General features: G+C 45.2%; 1 protein-coding gene across 2 annotated transcripts in view; it reads left to right on the top strand.

Moving 5' to 3' along the window:
* The first annotated feature begins 1,689 nt into the window (after positions 1 to 1,689).
* Positions 1,690 to 22,026, top strand: part of SLC38A1 (solute carrier family 38 member 1) — a 41,603-nt gene continuing 21,266 nt past the window's right edge. For both annotated transcript variants that reach the window (XR_012584802.1, XM_074568558.1), the window contains exons 1-4: positions 1,690 to 1,916; positions 10,683 to 10,895; positions 19,403 to 19,478; positions 20,049 to 20,164. Coding sequence is in view for 1 of the 2 variants with exons in the window: in XM_074568558.1 (XP_074424659.1) it covers positions 10,777 to 10,895; positions 19,403 to 19,478; positions 20,049 to 20,164 (311 nt within the window). In the remaining variant the exon portion in view is untranslated. The remainder of the gene's footprint in view (positions 1,917 to 10,682; positions 10,896 to 19,402; positions 19,479 to 20,048; positions 20,165 to 22,026) is intronic.

Genomic DNA, 22,026 nt, shown 5'->3' with positions numbered 1-22,026 from the left:
TGAGAAGTGCTATCATTTTTGTGGAGCTGTGTTAAGATATGCTAAAAAGATTTTTTCCAAATCCCAAGAAAAGTAATTGCCTTTCTTCTAAGAATGTACATGACAAGGTAAGAATCAAATCATCCGTAAGGTAGAAAAGGCCTGCCTTTGTAGGTATAAAATGAGTGGTGGTAACAGAACGCAACAAATTCACCTGGTAGTCAGCCTAATTACATTTTGTTTTAAAGAAACAAAGTCGAGTTTCTTCTTATTCCCTGTATACGATACATATATATACAGAATATATATATTCCCTATATACAACAATACCACCCGACCACAGCCACTACACAATACATGTTTTTATTTAGCAGTTTTGGCGGGAGGTTGAAGAGAAATAAGTCTAATTGAGTAAGAGTGAATTGCAACTACTTTCTTCTTTGCCTTCAGGGATGGTGTCTGGCATATCAGCCTGGATAGCGAGTCAAGCCCCAAGCTTGGAATCCGACCCCACATCCTTTGTTGATCTGAAATTTCTACTGGTGTGAGCCCCAGAGAGGTTTAGTCGCATGAGGAAGTGTTGAAAGAGCAATCCTTGGCTTAACAACCTCAGGCAGCTAGCTCTTCCTCCACCTTCACCCTCAATACCACGAAGATATGGCTTTCGTCCTAGCGGGGTGCGATGGGTGTTAATTAAATTACTGTTTGCACAGCGCTTCACATTCAAAGAGCTACCCTAGTGAAAAAAAAATGCAGTATGAGCACTAAAATGGGAAACCAACTTGTACATGCAAAGGTGGTAATTTGAAAACCACAGTTGTTCTTGTGTGTCATCTGCCTTTTTGGCCTGACATTTAGGAGACCTGGTAGGGGAACTTCCAGAGCAAACACCTCAAGAAGCTGCCACGAGAGATTCCCAGCAGCCGTCCCCCCTCCACGGGTGGCCAGGCCAACTGTCCCCAAACCCGCACGCTCTAGCATCCTTTTACTTTTTGCTTTGTGATACCCCATGCAAGTGACACCTTGCGTGGAGTGAAACCAAGGACGACAGTCTCAAACTTGTCGGCTGCAATGCCATCTTGCTTCAGGTTTGTTCTTAAAAAGTTTTTTTCCCCGAACCAAAAAGCCCATACAATGCTTTCGAGAGATTAGGATGGAAATAACAAGCTACGGCAAATCACCCTGTACATCAAATCCCCCTTTGTAACTGAAAAGCGTGTCTTTGCCCCAGTTGGAATTGCTCTGACCTCTCACACAAATGGCAGTATTTTCAGGTTATATATTTTGCATGACGAAACAGGAAATTGGGTAACATGATGATGCCAGATCTTCCGTGGCCATTTCAGGGAAAACGCCGCAAAAACCCAGCCTGCCTGGAGGAGGGTTTCTCCCGTGGGCAAGCCGTGGCCTAAAAAGAGACAGAAAAATGGTATTTCGCTGTTGTTGTCGTAAAAAGAGTAAAAAAAAAAATGTTTTTTGAAAAAAGAAAGGTGCTGCAAGTCCATGCGGCGGGGGGGTCGGGGGGGGTCCCCTGCCGGGGGCCACGTGCGAGCGGGCGGCCGCGGGAGGCGGCGCCGCGGGGGTTGCGCGGGGGTTGCGCGGGGCTCCGCGTCCCGCAGCACCTGGCGGCGCGGCCCCGGCCCCGGCCCCGGCCCCGGCCCCGGCCCTGGCGCGGCGGCGCGCCCGGCGCGCTCCCGCCTGCTCGCCCGCCCACCTCCACATGCACACACCCGCGGCGGGAGGAGGAGCGGCATCTTCCTCGCCGTCTTCGTTTCGCCAATTTAATTCCCCCTCCCGTGCTCGCCCCTTTTCCTTAATTTTTTTTTTTTAATTTTATTTTATTATTAACACTGTAATTATTTGTCGGGGTGCTCCGGCCGGCTCCCGCCGGAGAGGGTGGATTATTCCTCGGGGGATCCCCGCGGCTCCTGGGGAAGGTAGGCAGCAGCTGATGCAATCGGGGGAGGGGGGGAGACGGGGACGGGGACGGGGACGCGGCTCCCCGCGCAGCCTTTGTCTCCGCGCCGCGGCCGCGCAGCGCGGGCCGGAGCCCGCCGCTTTGTCTCCGCCGTTTGCGCAGCTTCCCCCCGCCTCTCCGCCTTCCCCTCCGCCAAACCTGCCTCCTTCCCCCTCCGGGCCTGCCGATTTCAAACCTTAAAAATGCGCGGAGCGAGTCGGGGAGGGGATGGGGGAGCCCAGCGGCATCGTTGCGGGAGGGGAAAGGAGGGCGGCGGAGCCGGCCATGCGGCATCTCACCGCGGCCGGCGGGGCGGCGAGGTGGGGGGGAGCAGGCTCGCCGGGATGCTGCCGTGGCGAGCCGCTGCGGCGTGCCTTTCAAAAATAAAATAAAAAAAAAAAAAACGGGAAATAAAACAAAACAAAACAAAAACCAAACCAGCAGTCGGCAGCTAGGAGCTTTCGCTGTCAGCGCCAAAAAAAAAAAATAAAAATAAATAAATGAAATAGTTTCAGCCTGGCAAATGTGATGGCTGGAAGTGCGCGGCCCGGGCCGCGTGTGCCGCAGCCCCCGCAAGATGCGCGGCCGCGGGTTCACCCCCGCCTCGCCGGGGATCGCTCCTGCCTTTCCCTTAAAGCCGGCGCTGCCAGAGGGGCAGCGCCGGGAAGTTTCACGGTATTCAGAAAATGCAGGCTGGGCCCACGGCGCGCACGCGTGTCTCTGCGTGTGTCCGTGTGTGTGTGTGAGTGAGTGTGTGTGTGTGTGTGTGTGTGTGAGTGAGTGTTTGCCCGTAAATACATAGTAACAGCTAAGCTGCTGGCTTTTAATGAGCCCAAGGCGAGAACAAAAAGGGGCAGCTTCGGGTGCCTTGGATGTGCGTTCGCTCACGGGTATATAGGTCCAGCCTGCTCTTATGGCAGGGGGTTTGCTCCATTGTTTTGCAGAGTTTGTAATGCAACCTGTAGCTAGGACGGGTCTCCCTGTGAAAGAGGAGACGAGGAGGTGTGTAAAGCCGTGCTTTGTTCATGTGACACTAGAAGGGCTGAAATACCCCCCCTGGTTGGCAGCTGGTTTTATGGAAGGTGAAGCTACAGCCTGCTTGTGCCACCAGCTGAACCCGCCACATGTCCTTAGGCTATTCAGTGTCCCACCGAGAGCTTTGGGGCATTTCTGCTAACCTCTATTCCGAATGGTAGTCACCTGCGCTTTGCGATGCTTCATTCACCTTTAGATTTGTTTGGGTTTTACACGTGCTTGAAAGGCAAAATAACATGGACCAGCCATTGCTCTAAAAGTAAGGTATTAGGAATAGACCCTTGTTAATTGATAAAATGCATCCTGGAAGAAAAGAAAAAAAAAAAAAAGAAAGAAAGAAAAAAGATACTCTAACTATCTTAGATCAGACGTAAAAACAGCTACAGGGGGAGAAAGAAAGAGCATCCTGCCATCTAACTTTTACTTCATTTGCCACCAAAATAACAACTTTGTTTAACAAGCCTCTAAAGCGAAATTCCATCTGTTGCTGAAGGATACAGAGTATCAATAACACCCCTTTTGAGGGTAGGAGCTGGTGCAGAAATTGCGCTGAAACAGACTGACAAAACCTACCTGAAATGTAGGAATTGCCATACTGCTGGTGAGCAGAGAGGCCTTCTGCTGTGGCTCGGTGGAAATTCACTGACTAAAATGAGATCTGCTTCACTGTCGTACTGAGTGACTCCTATTTGACTTTGCCGTTTTGGAAGGGTTTTTGTTGTGCTTTTTTTTTTTTTTTCTTTTTAAGAGGCACCATAGAGAGAGCACTTCACTGAAGCACACTGCAGCATCCTCTGGCTTGTCACTGGAGACTATTTATGCTGTAGTTGGACCAACTGGGCTCTCCAGCCCTGGTGAGGACAGGAGACGTGTTGGCAGCCAGCGCCACGCTCCACACCCCCCTGTGCAGTGGGTTATCCTCCTCCGAGTCGTTCCAGGCTTCCTGCAGACTGGTGTAGAACATGGAGGAGCAATTGTCCTTCATGTCCAAATCCTGCTTTATATAAGGGTTTTAAAGGATGGAAGGTGGGGGGGCGCTCTCAGCCCCTCTGCCTGCGGACTGCTCATCCTGGATCTCTGTCCTACGTTTTGTTGGGGTTTTCTGGTTTTGGGGTTTATTCTTTACCGGGGGAGAGTGGTGACTGAGCAGAAATGGGGCTTTCCTTCGTCCTGTGATCTCCCCTGTCTTTTTCTCAGCTTGCTCAGTTCTGTAGAAACACGCTTAGCGCATCGTGTGACAATAACCACTGCTTTAAAAGTTTGTATTGTGAAGGCAAATGCAATGCCGTGGGAATATTTAAATATTCTAAGCCTGAATTCAGTTTCCTTTCTGGTAGATATTTATTGCTGTGACCTTAATCCAATCCAAGAAGTTTGAGCGGCCACTCTTGGGAAAAATGGCAGCTTTTTCATGTTGAAAGTGTTTCACGGCCCTTTTGCAGTTAACTCTCATAGTATTTGTACAAGCTTATCGGGTAAATATCACTTTGAGTCTCCCACAGTCAAGAAAACTGAAGCAAAGAAATTACTTGTAAACTGGGGCAGGAGACAATGTGAGTTACATATGAACTTATGCAAAGGGTTCTTCCTTCTGTAGTATAAAATTTATTTTAAATAAGAATTTCAGAGCTGATATTTAACCCTTACAAATACATCTCGATAGACTGTTTCATTGCTGTAGCCCGTGAAACCCCACTCATACAGCGCTTGCACTATCTGTGGCAGACAAGAGTTCGTTTATTTGTGGCGGTGCGTTCTGGGATCTCTTCAGCAAAATCGAGGCTGTTGAGAGGATTTCACAGAGAAATATAATTAGGAAAAAATGTGACTATATTCCTCTGCCAAATGCCTTCCCTAAATTGACTGGGAAGGGCTCAAAACAAAAATGTACTTAAAACCATTTTCCTTTATGGCTCATCTTTAAGTGTTTTGCCTAAAGTAATGAATCACTGGGTGAATCAGACTGGGATTTTATGATTTCTTATTTGCCTGCCTTTGATCAGCTGAGTAGCCTGTCGAGACTTAATTTGGGACTGTCTTCCCTTTCTTTATGGCAGCATGGAAGGGCAGTGTGGAGAGCAATGGGGCCAAGCAGGAACATTTTCCTGTTGCAGCGCAAGGTCACACGGTACCGAGGGAAAGCTTGAGAATCCACAATTGTGCTCTTCGCTTCTTTTTTATAGCATCCTTCTCTGAGCTTCCTTCTCAAGTCTTCTGTCACTTGTTTGTTTCCCCCCACGCCTTATCTTTTAACTGTTTTTCATGCAGTGGGGGCTGTGTGAGAGAGGAGGAGTCTGGAAAGGAAAGGTGATGGCTTGCAGCCACCAAGCAAACAGCTGCAGCAGCTGGAAGGCCTTCCAGCCGCCACATTCGCCGCTGCTGGTGGGCAGGACGGGTGCGTGCCGGCACCTCGGTGGTTCTCCGTGGCATCCTCGAGCCCACCGGGACTGGGCCACCAGCAGGGCCGAGGGGAACCCACTTCCTTCCTCCGGTCCTGCGGCTGCAGCCGGCTGCAGAGGGGCAGTACCGAGGAGCTGGAGGCAATGACATTTCAAACACTGCAGATGTTTGCTCAGTGGATGTGAGTCAGTCTTTAATTTCCAAGCTCTTTGTTATCTCGGTGGCTCTTCTCTAATCTCTCTGTTTTGTCCTTCCTGTAGATGACAAGTAAATCGGGAGCTTTGTGTTCCGCATGTCAGGTGTCACTAATGCCAAACAAAAAGGAGGTAGTTGCTTCTCCGCTAACTAATTTTGTTCACTAACGCTGAACAAAAAGGAGAGAGTTGCTTCCCCACCTCCCAATGTGATACTGTTACGTATAAAGCCTATTCTTGCTTTTTGTCTTTTAAGTGAATAGTCCATACGCAGAGTTTCAGGCTCAGTGTTTCATTATTTATATCCATGGTGACTTACTGGTCATATTGCTCTTCTTTGAGACAACTTTCAAAAGTATGAGCAAAGAAAGACGTATCACATCTCGGGCTTTGCAGGAATAAAAACAGCTTGTGTGAAACTCAAGCGCTGGATTCTGATGACTCGTAACCGACCAAGAGGAGATTTTGGCAAAACTCCCTTTGAGAAGAAAGTTGAGTCATATTTCAGCTTTTAAGCAAATTATCTTGAATTTCATAGTTAAAATTGCTTAGCGTGTCTTGGATATTTGCCATCCCCAAGACCGTTTGACTGCGGGTAGCGCTCGGTGAATGAAGTGCCCAGTGAGTGTGTGAGGGCACGTGACAAAATCCATGCCTAGAGACAGGCGAGGTGGTGTCCAGCCCGACCACTTACCCAAACGCCTCTCGCATGCTGGGTCAGCTTTTGGGCGGCCATGTGTCTTAAGATGGTACTTTTTGAATGATGTGATTCACAGGATATGAAAAGAATGGCCTGTGAATTAAGCCATCACTGTTACCACCAAGATTGGTGTTACTGTTAAAACCAGAACTTCTAGCAAACAAACAAACAAAAAAAACCCTAAAGAAAACTCCAAACAAAACTTTTTGAGACATTCACAACTTCTGAAAAACATAACTTCTGAGATTACACCTTTTCCAGATACTGTCCAGAAAGGATTCATGCTTGAGCCAGCAGGAGAAATAAAGTTAGATTGTCTGTATTACCATATTTTTTCAAATGCAGACTTTTTGAGCCCATTACTCCTGTTGTGGAATTTTAGCAGTCCAGAAAAATGGAGTTGCAGGGATTTTATTAATTATTTTTTTTAATTTTCAGAAGGCAACAGAAAAAATGACCCCAGTTCTTGGAATGTGTTTCAATGGCTTGTGAAGGTCTCAGTGTCCTTGAGAAAAATAAACTCATTTTATCTACTTGTGTCATCTCACAGTCCTCCTTCTGAAGTCTGTGACCAGTTGTAATCTTTCCCATATTCTCCAAGGAGCACACGATGAGTAAATTATCCATGATGGGTTTTACAAGGCATGTCATGGGATGTTTAAAGAGAAAGCCAAGCTCCTAGGCCAGAGCAGTGCTTTTTCTACTAAACAGAGGGACTGGATCAACTACCAAACACAGACCTTTGAGAATCCTTTAGAAGGGTCATTAGCTCTTTCCTGGGTTTCTCTCGGGGTGATTCCTCCTTCAAGGAGGAGTGTTTGCCCATGTGAGTGGAAAAGTTTGAAGAGCAAAATTCTTATTTCTTCTTGTTGATTTACTATGTGTGTGTGCCTGGAGAGAGAGGTTTGATGGCAGGTATCTGGAAGTTTTCTTTTTGGGAGGTTTCAGGCTGGGCAGAGTAGTAGGCTCAGTGACTGGAAGTGATTGGGATTGCTACAGTCACTCTTCACATGATTATATACTGCCTTTCGACAGAAATTAGGAATAAAGCTCAGTCTAGGAACTTTAGCCAAGATAGCTTTTTTATTTGCATTTATTTCATGATGTTTCTTGAATGAAAAAGCCTTAAAAGTAAAAATACTACCATGCTGCTTCCAGTACAGCTCAGCATCAACACACGGTGAATTTTTATTAGTTGAAGCAATTTTTTTATTTATTTTTTTTTTTCTTCCCACAGCATTAGCGGCACGTACCCTTGAGGTGGCGACTTGCTTATCCCAACCCTCCCAGTGCGGAAGCGAGCAGCTGAGGGTGGTTGCAAACCCTTCCCGGGGGCTGGGGTGGATTGTCCTCTGGCAGCGCCTGGCTCAGCTGTAGAGGTCAAGTGATGAGCCTGGAGCAGACACTCAGCTTGTAGGGTATAAAGCCAATTGACATGAACCCTACTCTTTCGGCCTGTAGATTTTATTTAGACTCTGCGTTTTGTCACATCCATTAACTTGAAATCTATAATAGGAGATTTGGGGGTGGAATTCACGTGACCACCTGTACTCCACTCACTTTGGAGGGTGCCTAGGGTGATTAGCAATGACAAAGGGTTTGCTCTGTATATGTGTAAGGTAAAGTTAACTTTGAAAAAAAATTGCAGTTTGCATAGTGGTTTTTTTTCCAGGTATCAACACTTCTATCACCCTTTCCCTCTGCATCTGCAAGCGCTTCACAAACTGAGTGCTATTGTTGCTATTATCATCTTCATTTTACAGATGGAGGTGCTAAGGATGAGGTGGTTATCCTTTGCCAAGGCTTTGCGATGAGTTCCTGCTGCGACAGTGAAAGTTTTGGTCCCCCACCACCCTCCCTTCACCCTCCTTTGTGTTTTGGCGCTGAGACCGGGTTTTCTCATACTTGGAAGTGCAATGCACTATTTCACTCCACAATTTTTTGGTTTCAGGGGTTTGTTTGGTGGTGGTGTTTTGTTTTTTTTTTAATAAATCACTTAACCTAGCAAGAAGTTGAGGCAGATTCAAAGATGCGTCTGCTGTCATGCCGCTCCAGGGGCAACTCATCTGCCTGAAACCCGGGATCTGCTGAAACCATGGCTGGTGCTTCAGCTGGCACTGCTTGCACCGAGCTTTTGCTGCACCTTCATTCAATCAATTATTTTTTTTTGTAGAGTCAGGAGGTTTGGTTAAAACAAACAAACAAACAAAAAGTTTGTCATTTATGCATCACAAAGATTCCTTGCGAATAAAGCAGCGAGCCGTTTTCTTGCCGGTCTGGCCTTGCAGCATCTCAGCTCCAGAGGGGCAGAACGGCGCGAAGCGGGAGCTGCACCTCAGTGAGCTGGGGAGTCTGCTCTCCGGCACACTCTTTACCTCACCGGAGCGCTAATTTCAGCACCTGCTTCTGAAACACTTAATGGGGAATTTATTAAGCACAGGCGATGTCAAGGCAGTTCTGAAAATCATCCTCAGGGACCATGATGCAAAACGGTGCCCAAAGGGAAAGCTGCTCCGCTTGAATCTTAGGCGAACCTTTACGCAGTTTTTTAAATGCCAGGGGATACAGATCTCGGTACAGACGTTGTCACGTCTGTTAAGGAATTGTTTATTTTAGGAACTCATGGTCACAAGTAGCTTCAGGATTCAGCGGGCTCGGTCCTTGCCACCTCAGCAGTCACCGTCTCCTGTGGCTTTATCCTTTTATAAAAAGATTGTGCTTCTCTTCCAAAATAGGTAGACTATTTTATCCCTACAGCCTCCGGGAGGACTGTTCCAGAATGTCACTGCTAAAAGCACCCTGTGCTTGCCAGTCGGCATTTATTTATCACAGCTTAAATCCTTTTTTTTTTTTCTTTTCTTCTATTGTGCCAACATTTTAATACCCAAGCGGTCGCTCCCCTGGCATCTCTAGTGGAAATCTCTTCTGTAGAGTGGTTGAAAAGGACCCAGCTCACATTCCCTCCCCCCAGTCCTCGCACCGGGCTGTACCAGGCCCTGTCTGCCACCCCCAAAACCTGCTCAGTTGCTCCTTCAGGAGAAAAGGGCAGATCCTGCCCTGCTCTAAGCCTCGAGGCTTGCCTTTAAACTTTGCACCTGAAATTTGGACAGTTTGGGCTCTTGAGGAAATATTGAGAGCACATGTAATCTTCAAGATAGAATGACGTTTCTGAGAAAGTATTTACAGGGGGAAAACGAGCTCATTTGCAAAGGCCTTTTCTGCGTGGTGGGGATGTGGTATAAACCAGAAGTACTGGGTCTTGTAAACTTAATTTGAAACAGGCAGATGTCATAACTGAAGAAGTGAACTATGTCCTTCTGCCTCAACGTAGTGCCCTGCAAGAGCCGGGGATGCTCCAGCTTCTTTGGTTGCGTGCGAGCAGTTTGATGGTTTTGAGGTAGCCCCAAGAATTTGAAAATATCCTGGAATTAATCTGGCATCTGAGCATTCACCATGTACCCCAGGGTGACTTGTTGTTTGCCAATACTGCAGAAAGTTCATTCACAAAATGGGAATTGAGAGGGGGTTGTGGTGCAGGAGCTCGTCTGTGAATAACATCCTGTTGCCTCAGCACCAAGCTGGAGTTGTAGCTCAGCCGAGAGAGTTCGGATGCCGGAAAATATTGGTCTTTCAGTTGATTTGCATTGCTCATGAGGAAATATGTCACCGTAGCAGACTTGTCTGATCTGCCTTTGGTGTTATTCTTGGTGCTTTTAAGCAACACATCCATCAGAGGAGAGATCACCTGATCTCTAGCTAATAACTGCTTGACACAAGATATACATTACTCTTTCTTCCTATGATACATGAGCTCAGGGATTTGTTTTTGTCCATTTCTGTCCTTGTTCAGAGTAAGTTTAACCATACGCAAAGCAACCCCTGCACATACTCTTTACCAAAAAGCCTTAACGTATTCAAATGCCTGGAATACAAATATCAGCAGAACAGAGTGCTGGGATAACTCTATCCCTCTGTTCCATCCACTTAGTAACAGCGTGGACATAAGCTATTTTATATTTTTAAGAGGCAACGTGGAGAACATACAGAAGTCGAACACCAAATATTGAAACTGGACTTGGACAAGCAACTAATTTTTATTCCTGAATTTGTAGGTGGTTAAGCTTTTTTGCTGAAACAACTAGGATTGGTTTGCTCAGCAGTTTGTAAATACCAGTACTGTCTTCAGCAGTTGGGTGCGGGACTGGGTAAATTTGTAAGGTTAGTGAAGTTGATCTCATTAAGGCATATAAGGTTACTACTGTTCTGCAATGCGTTTAGGTTGTAACGCGAGCTCCTAACAATACAAATTTGGTTGGTAAGGACAGTCCCTCTTTCCCAGGTTTCACTGGTTTCTTCTGGTAATGCTGTCTGTTGGTGGTGGTATAGATCTTTGGGTTTTTTCTTGTGTTTTGTTTAGGTTGCTGACACTGTGGCTGCAGTTTAGTCAAGAGATACCAACGGAACACTAATATTTGGAGAAACTCTTGGATACGTACAGTTCCTCACCCAGGATGCCTTTCAAAGCTGGATTAGAGCTGACTGAATTGCAGAATATGACTGTCCCTGAAGATGATAACATCAGCAATGATTCAAATGATTTCACAGAGGTGGAAAATGGCCAGATAAATAGGTGAGTATTTTTCCACTGACGCTGCCTGTGCTAAGAAACACACTGTTTAAAAACAGCATTCTAATTTTCAGTATATGTCTTGAATTATTCATTACCAAGTCATGCTCCATTTGAAGATGTAATTTGAATTTCATATGTGACATCTGTTGGGCATAGGCTGCAACAGCAGATAAAGCAAACAGAGTGGCAATTTATTCATCGTTTTGAATCTTTCAAATTAGTCTAATAAAATGCACAAACATATAATGTAGCAAAAAGCCAACATTTTGAAATGTCTGCTTGCACACAGCAAAGAAGTAACAATAATTAATACAATGAGACCAACGGCATAATTTGGGGCAAATCTCTTTGTTGACCTTTGATCTGTGTTATGACAATTTTAACCTGCCTGGCCACCTCCCTGCACCCAAGCCCTTGGGGATTTACAGCTGGTGTTGTTGGCAGCAAATGCAGCCCTGGTCCACGTCCGCAACTCGTCCGGGTAAACTGGGCAGCGACTGTCGCTCCCTGAAGCCAGGATGGCGAGGAGCTGGGAAAAGAGAGACGTATACCTATAACCCATGTCAAGTTTAAAAAATGCATCTATTTATCAATATTGGTAAAAATCATTGCGTATGTTTAAATTAGGCTGTAGGCTTTTCCTATAAGCTGTCCGGTCATCTCAAAGAGCAGCCAGTTCTACCTGAGAGTGGCTCTTCAGGCCTCTCAACCAGCCTCCAACAGGTGCTGAGCCGCCCTGTTCATAGCAAAGACCTGCTGACGGACCCTGTTTGGGTTTTGTGAGCTGTAAAACAAGAAGCTGTTTTTTGATCAAACTTCCTGTTCAAACATTGCAAAGGGAGGTGGAGCACACCATCCGGACGGTGCCTGCGTGGGGATCCAGCCCTGCCCGGCCCTGGTGCTAAGGGAAAGCCTCTGCCAGCACATCCTCCTGCTGGGTTGTGGCTGGGCTGCCACCACCTGTGTTTATGGTCTTTAAAAACCTCTTCTATTGCCCTTTCTTCCTTTTGGCAGCAGCTTCTCTGGCTACCCGGAGAAACTCACTCACTCTCTAGTGTAAAAAGCAAAACTAACAGCTGTTTTTTCCCAAGCGAGGGTAGAGTCCTGCGGCTCTTGTGGCCGTGTGGGTGGACAGGGAGCTCGGCGGGAATCAGCACCGAGTACTGGCGACACCATGCACATAACAAAACCAGCTGGCCATACCCCGGCATGGAGCAGGGGACCTGGCTGGCGGCGTGGGCGATGCCCCCCCCCGTCAGGAGGGTGCCAGCCTGGCCCCCCGCCGCCCGCCCGGGGAAGTCCTGGGGCGGTCGCCAGCTGCGCCGTGTAGCCCTGCGACCGCAGCGCAGCTGCACCGATGAAGATTAGAGCTGGTCAGGAATTTTCTGATGCAACTGCTTTGATGGAAAGTGCCAAAACGAAATGCAAACCACTTCTGTAAAAAAAAAAAAAAAAAAAAAAAAAAAGAGAGAGAGAGAGAGAAGAAAAAGACAAGAATAAGAAAAAAAAACCCTCCAACTTTGCCAAAACAAAACAGTTCCTGTATGAACCTGCTTGCTTTCCTGCCGGCTCGCTTCATAAGATGAGGAGCTCAGGGGCTGACAGTGGTAAATTCGCTGCCTGGAGCCTGCTGAGGATTTATATCCTTGAGAGGAGAAGGAGTGGCTGTACCGGGCTGGCTGTGCCTCCCCAGCGCTTTGGCTGGTGCCACCAGTAACTGTTAACGGGAAAAACCCTGTTAGCGCTTCATCTTTCAGTGAATGTTTATGGAGGGTGGGGAAGGAGTGTGCCGTATGTGCCTGATCCTCAGCGGTCACGATGTGCTTTGTGGAGTTAGGGCGTAGGAAGCATGGCAAGGTCTGGGTCGGATCCAGACTGCCTGCAAAGGGAAGAAGAAAAGTGGGGTGAGGAAAGAGCATCAGAAACTCAGAGAGACAATTTCTGATTACCGTTCTGGCTCCTGGGGCAGATGAACATATTCCACAATCTTCCATTCCCTTCTGGATAATGTTTTTCATCATTTGCTTGTAGGATGTAGTCCATTATGGTTCTTTATTATCCCTCTGCCCAGGCGCTCGTGGGATAGCTACTTACTCATGCATTCCGTGCATGAATATTTTGCCTGATATATCCCGGTATGTTCATGTTCCTCTCCCTCTCTAAACCAAGAGTTTCAAGACAGCTCACGCTGCCCACAGCTTCCAGTGCAGCAGCACATTGGCACCAGCGCAGCCCCATCGGCGTCCCCTGGGACTGGGGCTGAGCCACCCGTGGCCACTGCCCCGCGCAAGCGCCGACGCGGGTGATGAGCGCACAGGCAGACCCTGCTCCGTACGCCTCACCAAATGCATCCTGAAAGGATGTGGTTAGTCCCTTTCCATGACTTATTTTGGCAAACCCCCTGTCTCTGAGGAATAAGAGGTTAACTGAAGAAATCGTGTTGTGCTGCCCGGCACATGGCGTGAGGCCTTGTGAAACTCCAAAGTCCAGCAACATCAGTGGGACTTTTTCTGTTGATTTCACTTGAGCTTTAGATTAGATCTGTAATTTTCAACTAACTTTTTTGTTGTTGTTGTTGTTTCAACCTGCTTGATTTTGCACTCTGTATGTAATTTTAAACATATTTTTCTCCCAGTGCAGAATTTTTCAAGCTCAATGTAGAGCAGAGTTTTGAAGGGTCTTTTGGGGAAGGTGTACCAGTGAGGAGCTGATTCCAAGTCTGGTTTTAAACCCCAAGTATTTCTTGATCTTGGAAAAGAATTCTCTAGCTTTCTTTGGATTTCCAGCCTATTCTAGGCCTAAATATGCATTTATATATGCAGTTGTATGTAGGGAGGGGATGTTGTTTGGAAGGGTCTGTATTGGGAGGGTTTTTTCTTTGCTGGCAGATGTTGAATTTCTTCTGGGAATGTTGATGAAGAGACTCGCATCAAATCCAGACTTGGCTTTGGTGTCTTTTAATTATGTGTCCTGGCTACAAAACTTCGCCATTTCTGCACATAATGGTAAACCAGTAATTAGATGCCCTACCCCTTATCTGTAACTACGATGGTGCTCTCAGGAAGCTGCTGGCTGAATGTCTGTCTTGGTTGACAGCGACTAGTAAGTTATCAGCACCCCTTGTTCAGTTAACAAGGTTGTCAGTAGGTATGCCCAGATCTGGTCCAAGTTTCATAGTATAAGCCAGAACAAGGTTTCCTCTGCATTTCTTGTTCCTGCCTGCCCTGGAAATTTTTGCTGTTGCTCAAGCTAGAGCTCAGTTTAAGAAGTTGCCTAAGGATAAAGTTCTGACATCTTGGCAAAACTAGCTCTCCCTAACCAATGTTTAAGGCATTGTCAAATATCACTTTAATTTAATTACATTTAAACATATCTGAGATGGCTAAATGTTTTTTGGCTAACTCTGCTTAGCCAAAATGATTAGCTCAGGGATATCACCTTAATCGAACATTTCTCATTTAAGTCCTCTAATAAATTAAATTTGGAAGCCATAGTTAAACATGGTCCTTTTAAAACCACTTTATCAATAAGACTAAGATTCTACTTTGCACTGAATCAAACCAGGAAACGAATTAGATGAAGAAGTTCTTTCCAAGCTATCCATGAGGCTTCATTCATCGCAAGGATGAGCTGATTATTTTTTGGCCAGGCTATTTTATTAACGTATCTGAAAAGTTTTGTATAAGCTGCTCATACTCAGCTGTGATGTAGGAAGCACAACAGGAAAGCAGAAATATATAAGAACAGGTTATGTCTTTTAGTGATGAGTAAAGTATTTGAAATGAAGAGAACAAACAGTGGAAATGGATTTCATGCTTGTCAGGGAGTCACAAGGCTTTGGTGGCACAGACGGTCCTACTGCGCTTTTCCACAGCACCTGTCACAGTGGGCTCTAGTCCTTGGGAGGGCTGGGAGAGGCTGCAGTAAACAGTCGTTTCACTTCATTCGTGTCATATTTATAAAGGTCAAATATACAACATTCTGTGACAATGAATAGCTCATTTTCTAAGCAAATCTATTAAGCAGAGCAGATGTATGTCACGGTTTAACTAGAAATTCCAGTATTCCAACATATGTTCCCTTTCATATGCTGTAGGGGAAAAAAACACCCTGAAATGAAAAAATGTTCATAAAAAGCAAAATCCTGGGAAAATTTCTTTCTGTTGAATCCATTGGATTACCTTCCCTCTACTTTTATTTATTTATTTATTTATTTATTAAGTTAAGTTCAGTAATACATTCCATTTATGGAGAACTTAGGCTGTCTTACGGTGCGTCTGTACCACCTACCCAGCGTGGTCCTGAGGCAGCCTTTCTCGTCTGGGCTTGCAGGTTAAGTTGCCTGCGATAGCAAATGCAGCGCAGCCTCCGGATCAGGCGGACCCCACATCCCTCACCACTGCATGGCTGCTCAGCTTTCTGGGCAAGCCATCCTGGGGTTGGCAGGCAGGTGCTGCCTGCCCATAAAAAAAGTTGGGCACAATGCTATATACCTCATAAAAGGTGTGATTTGAGAGCCCGGTGGCCACATTCCCATGTCTGACTTTGCTTTCCCGTACATACGCATCACACAGCATAATTGGAGAAAAATGTGCAGTGTGACGTGTTAAACATGGGGCGGATGAGGAGCCCAGCTTATAATAGGAGATGAGAGGCTGGACAATAAGCCCAGTCCATTTTAACGTAGGACTAACTCAAAAGAAAGCACTTTAGATCAATTTATCAAATCAGACTAGCTTTGTTCAAGTCCCCTCCAGAAGGAAATAATGTGTTTGTTGGCCACAGAAGACACCAGTTCTGCAGAAACTGTTTACTCTGTCAAAAGTATTCTAACGGAAAGTCCCACGGTCGCTTTATATGCAAGTAATATTACTCGAGTGTTGTCTTTATCATGTGTTAGTTCTTTAACAATACTTTTCATTGAGCTTTAATACCAGGTGGCAATAATAACAGCATCTACATATTTGTTATTTTTGTAATTATTAAGGGGGGACTGGCTGCAGAGGGATGAGGAGAAGTGGGGGGAGCAGACTAGTTACTTCTATCACAACTCTGACAAAATCTAAAATGACACATGATCTCCATAAATGACAGAAGAAGGCAAAGTCCACAGATGTTCCCAGCAGCACTTACAAATCCAAAAGAGACAAAACTCTTCTCTGTGCTCCTGCCTGTACAAATTGCCTGCGGGGTGTTTCGAGAGAGAGATGGAATGTCTTTTTCAAACCATTCACACTCTGCTGCCTGCGTTCAAGAGATGGGCTTTAAACAGACACGGGGGGAAAAAAAAGCACATGCTCTGAATCAGGTTGAGATTTTATTCCATGAGGATGAAATACCTACATGGTGAGCTTTGAAAGTTAATTTTGGATCAGTCTACCTTTGAAGTGGTTGCTTTTCACTTCTTAAAACAGTGGGGGAGGTTCAGCCATCTATTCCAACTGCGTTAGGACTGGTAAACCTGGCACAGTGTCTATATTTTGCGGCAAATTAGTTGCTGAAGTTAGTAGTTTAAAACATTTAGGAGAAGCTTATAGGTGGTTCTAAGTGATATAAAGGAAGTCAAAGCAGACCAATGGGTAGGAGTCACAGTTGCAACAAAACCAGCAAAAACACTACATACATTTTGGCAGCTATGCCTGTATTTAAAGGATAAACTCAAAATGTGCGTGTAGAACACAAAATGTTAAAGACAGAGGACCCAGCGTCAGCTGTGGAAGCCAAGTCATCAGAATTACAACTGCATGATTTTGGCATACACTTAGAAGCTGCAATAGCATATATTGCTAGTAATTAGGCCACAGCTGGGGTGGTAGGGAAGTTTGATAGAGATCTGTCTTTATGAGTTCACGGTTATATTACCTGCCTGAATACCGCTGGATGTACTCAAGGGATGCACAGCCTTGAGTCACAGTTTGAACTGTACGTCCCCGGCCAGTAGACGTTCCCAGCTGTGGGAAAGGACCAGCGGTGCTGCTCTTCGTGTTCAGCATATTTTTTGTCTGTTTTAATTTAAGAAGAGCCACCTTAATTTAGCTACAGCAAAAAGGGTGTCTGACACTTGGTGACAGCCCCCGGTTCGGTATGTAACACGTACGACGGCTGATGCATTAGCTGGTGCAGCCTAAGAACCATCTGTGGATTAACGAAAATGCCAGGGACTTAATTGCGCATAAACCTTCAAAAGATGAAAAGCTGAAAGAATGTTTTATACAAACTAAAATGTTTGCTGAAGAGAGGCTCTGGGAGAAAGTAAGAGCTCATCCAAATCAGAAGTGTTGTAAATCCCAAGGATACTGACACGGCCGCCAGAGGCAAATCTTGTTCTGGTGACGATAAGTTCCTAAAAGTGGATATATCAAGGACACAGAACAAGTAAAGGGTGCAGAGAAAGAAAAGCTGTTTATTCCATGTTTTCCTGCACAGAAGTGTTTAATTTTGCTGTATGATGAATTCAGTATTGGGTTTTGAAAGACATTTAAATGAAAATCTGGTAGCCCAGAACCGTGCACCAAGAGAGCACGTCGCCTGGTTCAGGCAGTGTTGGCTGCGTGCGGCACCTCTTCCTCCTCTTAACTCCAGCCATAACAACACTACGGTGACAATTTAGGGTTTCACAGGGTGCCACAGTGTCCCCCGACACTGAATGGACAGACAGTGTCTTTTAGGGATCCTTGGCAGAATGATTATGGCACTAAATCATAGTTACAATTAAAGCTTTTTTCTTAACAGAATATTATGATTTGTGTAGCACAGAATTTATGATTAGAATGGCACAGGATTTCTACAAGCAGAATCGATGTAGTGCAATCTATAAGTGGCATAATACAGAATTTATAATACAACTTATGATTTCTAATCACCTGGACCCTCTGCAAATTGGGTCCAATCTTAATACATGGTTTGTTGTATCAGTATAACAATCATAATCATAGAGTGGTTTGGGTTGGAAGGGACCTTAAAAGGTCATCTACTCCAACCCCCCTGCCATGGGCAGGGACACCTCCCACTAGACCAGGCTGCTCAAAGCCCCATCCAGCCTGGCCTTGAACACTTCCAGGGATGGGGCATCCACAGCTTCCCTGGGCAACCTGTTCCAGTGCCTCACCACCTTCAGAGTAAAGAATTTCTTCCTGATATCCAATCTAAATCTACGCTCTTCCAGTTTGAAGCCATTACCCTCATCCTATCACTACACTCCCTGATAAGGAGTCTGTCCTCATCTCTCCTGTAGGCCCCCTTTAGGTACTAGAAGGCAGCAATAAGGTGTCCCTGGAGCCTTCTCTTCTCCAGGCCGAACAACCCCAACTCTCTCAGCCTGTCGTCATAGAAGAGGTGTTCCACCCCTCAGATAATTTTTGTGGCCCTCCCCTGGACTTGCTCCAACAAGTCCATGTCCTTCTTATGTTGGCGGCCCCAGAGCTGGACACAGTACTCCAGGTGGGGTCTCACCAGAACAGAGTAGAGGGGCAGAGTCACCTCCCTCGACCTGCTGGCCACGCTTCTTTTGATACAGCCCAGGATATGGTTGGCTTTCTGGGCTGTGAGCCCACATTGCCAGATCACATTGAGCTTCTCATCAACCAATACCCCCAAGTCCCTCTCCTCAGGGCTGCTCTCAATCTGTTCTCCACCCAGCCTGTATTGTGCTTGGGATTGCCCTGTTTGTGTTGGGTCTAGACTATAATCTAGACTCAAAAATCTTATAAAAGAGTATGAGTCACTCACACAGTCCTCAGAGGAAGCAGAGGATTGTGGGGTGGGACACTGGGGTGTCCTGAGTCTCACTGTCCAGCAGCAGCTCTGGTCCAAGTTCCCCACTTAGGACTTGTGACTGCTTGATTTTATGGACAATGCTCTGACTGCTGTTCGACTTCCCTCTCCTGTGAGGGGGTCATCACCACCTCCTGGTGAGCCGGGTGCCTGGCGCCTTCAAGGCTGGCAAGGAAGGGAGTAATCAGGCTGGTGCCCAGAAGTCTTGAGGCCAACAGGGAGGGGAAGAAGAAATCTGCTTAGTTTGTCTATTTGGTTCACAGGACCTTCAGGGCCTGATAACGAGGGAACGGGAATGAATACATGACCTGCTCAGTCACAGAGAATGGCTGTTTGCCTTATAAAGTGGCATTAGTTATGCCAACCACATGAGCAGGGTGCCAGTCACACGTATTTCTGCAGGACGCCTGAAGAAGTATCCCCTCTTAGTGTCCGTGCAAACAAATTACTTTCCCATCCACAAAAGTGCTGCTGATGCTTTACTAAACCTCCTGAAAGACCATTCTGAATATATGTATTTATTCTGATCTTGTGCTAGTGTTGCCTTTGTTGATGCCCAGTGTATGCTGGTATCAGTGAAGCATAATCTGGCTCATGAAATAGTTATGAGTTTGACCTCTTTTTGCATACAGTTTTTATATGTTGTGTATTTTGTAATCACATGCTGCTCATGGAATTAATGTGTTTGCATTTTCTAAACACTTGCTGGAAATAAATCCTCTGACTTCTTTCAGCAAGTTTATTTCGGATCGAGAAAGCAGAAGAAGTCTCACGAACAGCCACCTGGAGAAGAAGAAATGTGATGAATATGTAAGTCTCTCTTGCTGTTGTTTTCCCTGTCAAAATGAACCACATGTTGTGTGTATGAAGGACCTTTAGACATGGTCTTCAAAAGTGCTGGGCACACACCGTTATAATTGAAGTTTAGGTTCCGGTAGGAATTGCCTGTGCTCAGCAGTTGGAAAAAACCCAAATCAAAAAACCCAAGCATTTTGGTTGAATTGAGGCAAGGGAATCCCTCTGGCCTGTGTTAGGCAGGAAGTCCCAGTGGTTCCTTATGGCCTTACAATATATAAATCATGTGCCTAAGATGTTTCACAGGCGTAGTGAAAGATAGGGTTTAAAATCAAAAGTGTAGTAGGAGTTGTGTATTGCCTATACCGTTTATGTCAGTTTACAAAATCTATAGGACAGCCATCTGAGTGTAGCTGTGACAGGGCTCAGCGACTCTTTTTCCTCTTCCAAACCAATCTTTATTAAGTCATTTCCATAGCAGCAGTTTTATATCTGATACATCACAAAACATGGAGTTTGAAGCATAGACGCATTTCCCTGCTCCGTTCCAAGCTGTTGCTGACACGTCTCCCTTTACTTCTCCAGATCCCGGGAACTACTTCACTGGGGATGTCCGTCTTCAACCTCAGCAATGCGATTATGGGCAGTGGGATTTTGGGTCTCGCTTTCGCTTTGGCCAACACGGGAATTCTCCTTTTTCTGTAAGTATTCCTGTGGTGAGTAGCTGATCTCCGCACAGTTTCACCGCGTTTAAAGAACATGTGCGCTGCCAGCAAGCGGAGGAATTTATAGTCTATCTGTAATCAAGTGCAGCATTCAAGCCTGAAAATGTTAGTTACAAGTTTTGGACAATTTTTTTCAGTCAATTATTTTTTTGGGGGGGGAAAAACCACTACTTGCAATGCTAGAGCAAATAAAGTCCATGTTATTTACTACCGACCTGAGCCTAGCCAGGGATTTTACCTCTGGTCCACAAGCTACACATACATCGGAAATATTCAGTAGTCATAGTTGCAGTGGGATAGTACCTAGTTCTTACCTGTGTCACAGGATCTCCAGAGCTTTCATCAAAGCACGGTGCAATAACTACTTTTTTTTTTAACCAAGAAAAAGAATATTTATATTCCTTTATATGTTACATATAATATTTTCATCTCACTCCCACAGTTTCTTCAGTTTCTTATGTGAGAGTCCCTGAGAGCCAACACAAATACAGCCAAGATTTTAGTATAAAAAAAGAGTTGAGGTAGAGTACTTAACTCCAGAAAAAAAAAAAAAAGGCATTTTGTAAAGGAGAATTTTATAGTTTAAAAATGAAACGGTGCCAGTGAATGAGTAAGACACAGTGTTATTCTGTGTTATTCTGGTTCACAGTACGAGACATTTCGTTGTGAAAAGCGATTGTTAAGAAATCAGTTGGGAATTGTGTGCAGATTTCAGTAATAAATGTTCATTGAGGGAAGAAATACAATAATTTACAATCTTTGAGAACTGTTCAACACAGTTATTGAGTTTACAGATTACTCTAAAGAGGTGTCATTTCTTGAATGTCAAACCTAAAAATCTAGAACTTTTGTTATTTCTTAGGTTTTGGGGAAATATATAATATGAGCACTGTATATAGCAGAGTGGATGGACAAAGTGGTACATGTGGCCATCTACTCTGGGGTTTTGTGCCAGGATAGCTACATCCATGCCACTATCTTACAATTTGCTGTGGTTGGGTAAAATCTAGGAATAATCCAAGGAGTTAATCCATTTACACTAAGAATGTACGAAGTCTCATAATTGTGTTGTCACTGAGCTAGGCTGTAAAGTAGCTGGACTCTAATTTAGGTCTTTCTTATGCAGAGAGACTGAGTTCATTTTATTTTTGTTGCTTTTTTTATCCGGTACCCTAACCTGTATGTGATACTTCACCCATGGTCTGACAAGCACACTTCTCGGGGGACAGACTGGTGGTTACAAAAACTGCTGTTACCAGAAAAAAAAAGTTATGTCTTTTCAGCCTCGTTACCTGTTCTGTAATAATAGTGTCTCACCCAAGGAGCATCCTCAGTTCCTCCTTACTGCTTTGGTTTTCTACAATCTCATCCTCTTCTTATTCTTCCAGCAGTTTTTATTGAGAGTTAAGTGAAATGTGAAATGTGTTTGCTCTAAAGAATGTAAAAAGGCAGTTTCTTTTAAGTGGGGTAGATCAGACCAGTGATGTGACCACCAGAGAAACTTCCAACAGCGTGTGATGGTGACTGGGCCGAGTAGTAAGTGTGTAGATCTGTATCACCACGTTGTACGAAAAGCTGCCAAATCTGAATGTAGAGATTTTATACAGTAAATAACAGCATTATTCTCCACAGAACTAACTGTGTGTATTTAAAAGAGAATAATTGTTTTTGTTAGCTTGATAATGCCTTTAGATCTGTTGGCCTGGAGATAGACCAGCCTGCTGAGATCAAAGGTAAGGAAGCTAACAGGACCTAACTGACCAGGCCAGCAGAGATTTCCCCTTTGAAGCCTGGAGATACAGCATCCTAATGTGGTTTCTGTAGTTATGCCTTAAAGT

Source organism: Larus michahellis, chromosome 1 (genome assembly GCF_964199755.1).
Source record: "Larus michahellis chromosome 1, bLarMic1.1, whole genome shotgun sequence".
Taxonomy (NCBI): domain Eukaryota; kingdom Metazoa; phylum Chordata; class Aves; order Charadriiformes; family Laridae; genus Larus; species Larus michahellis.
This window is presented reverse-complemented; position numbering and strand designations above follow the sequence as displayed.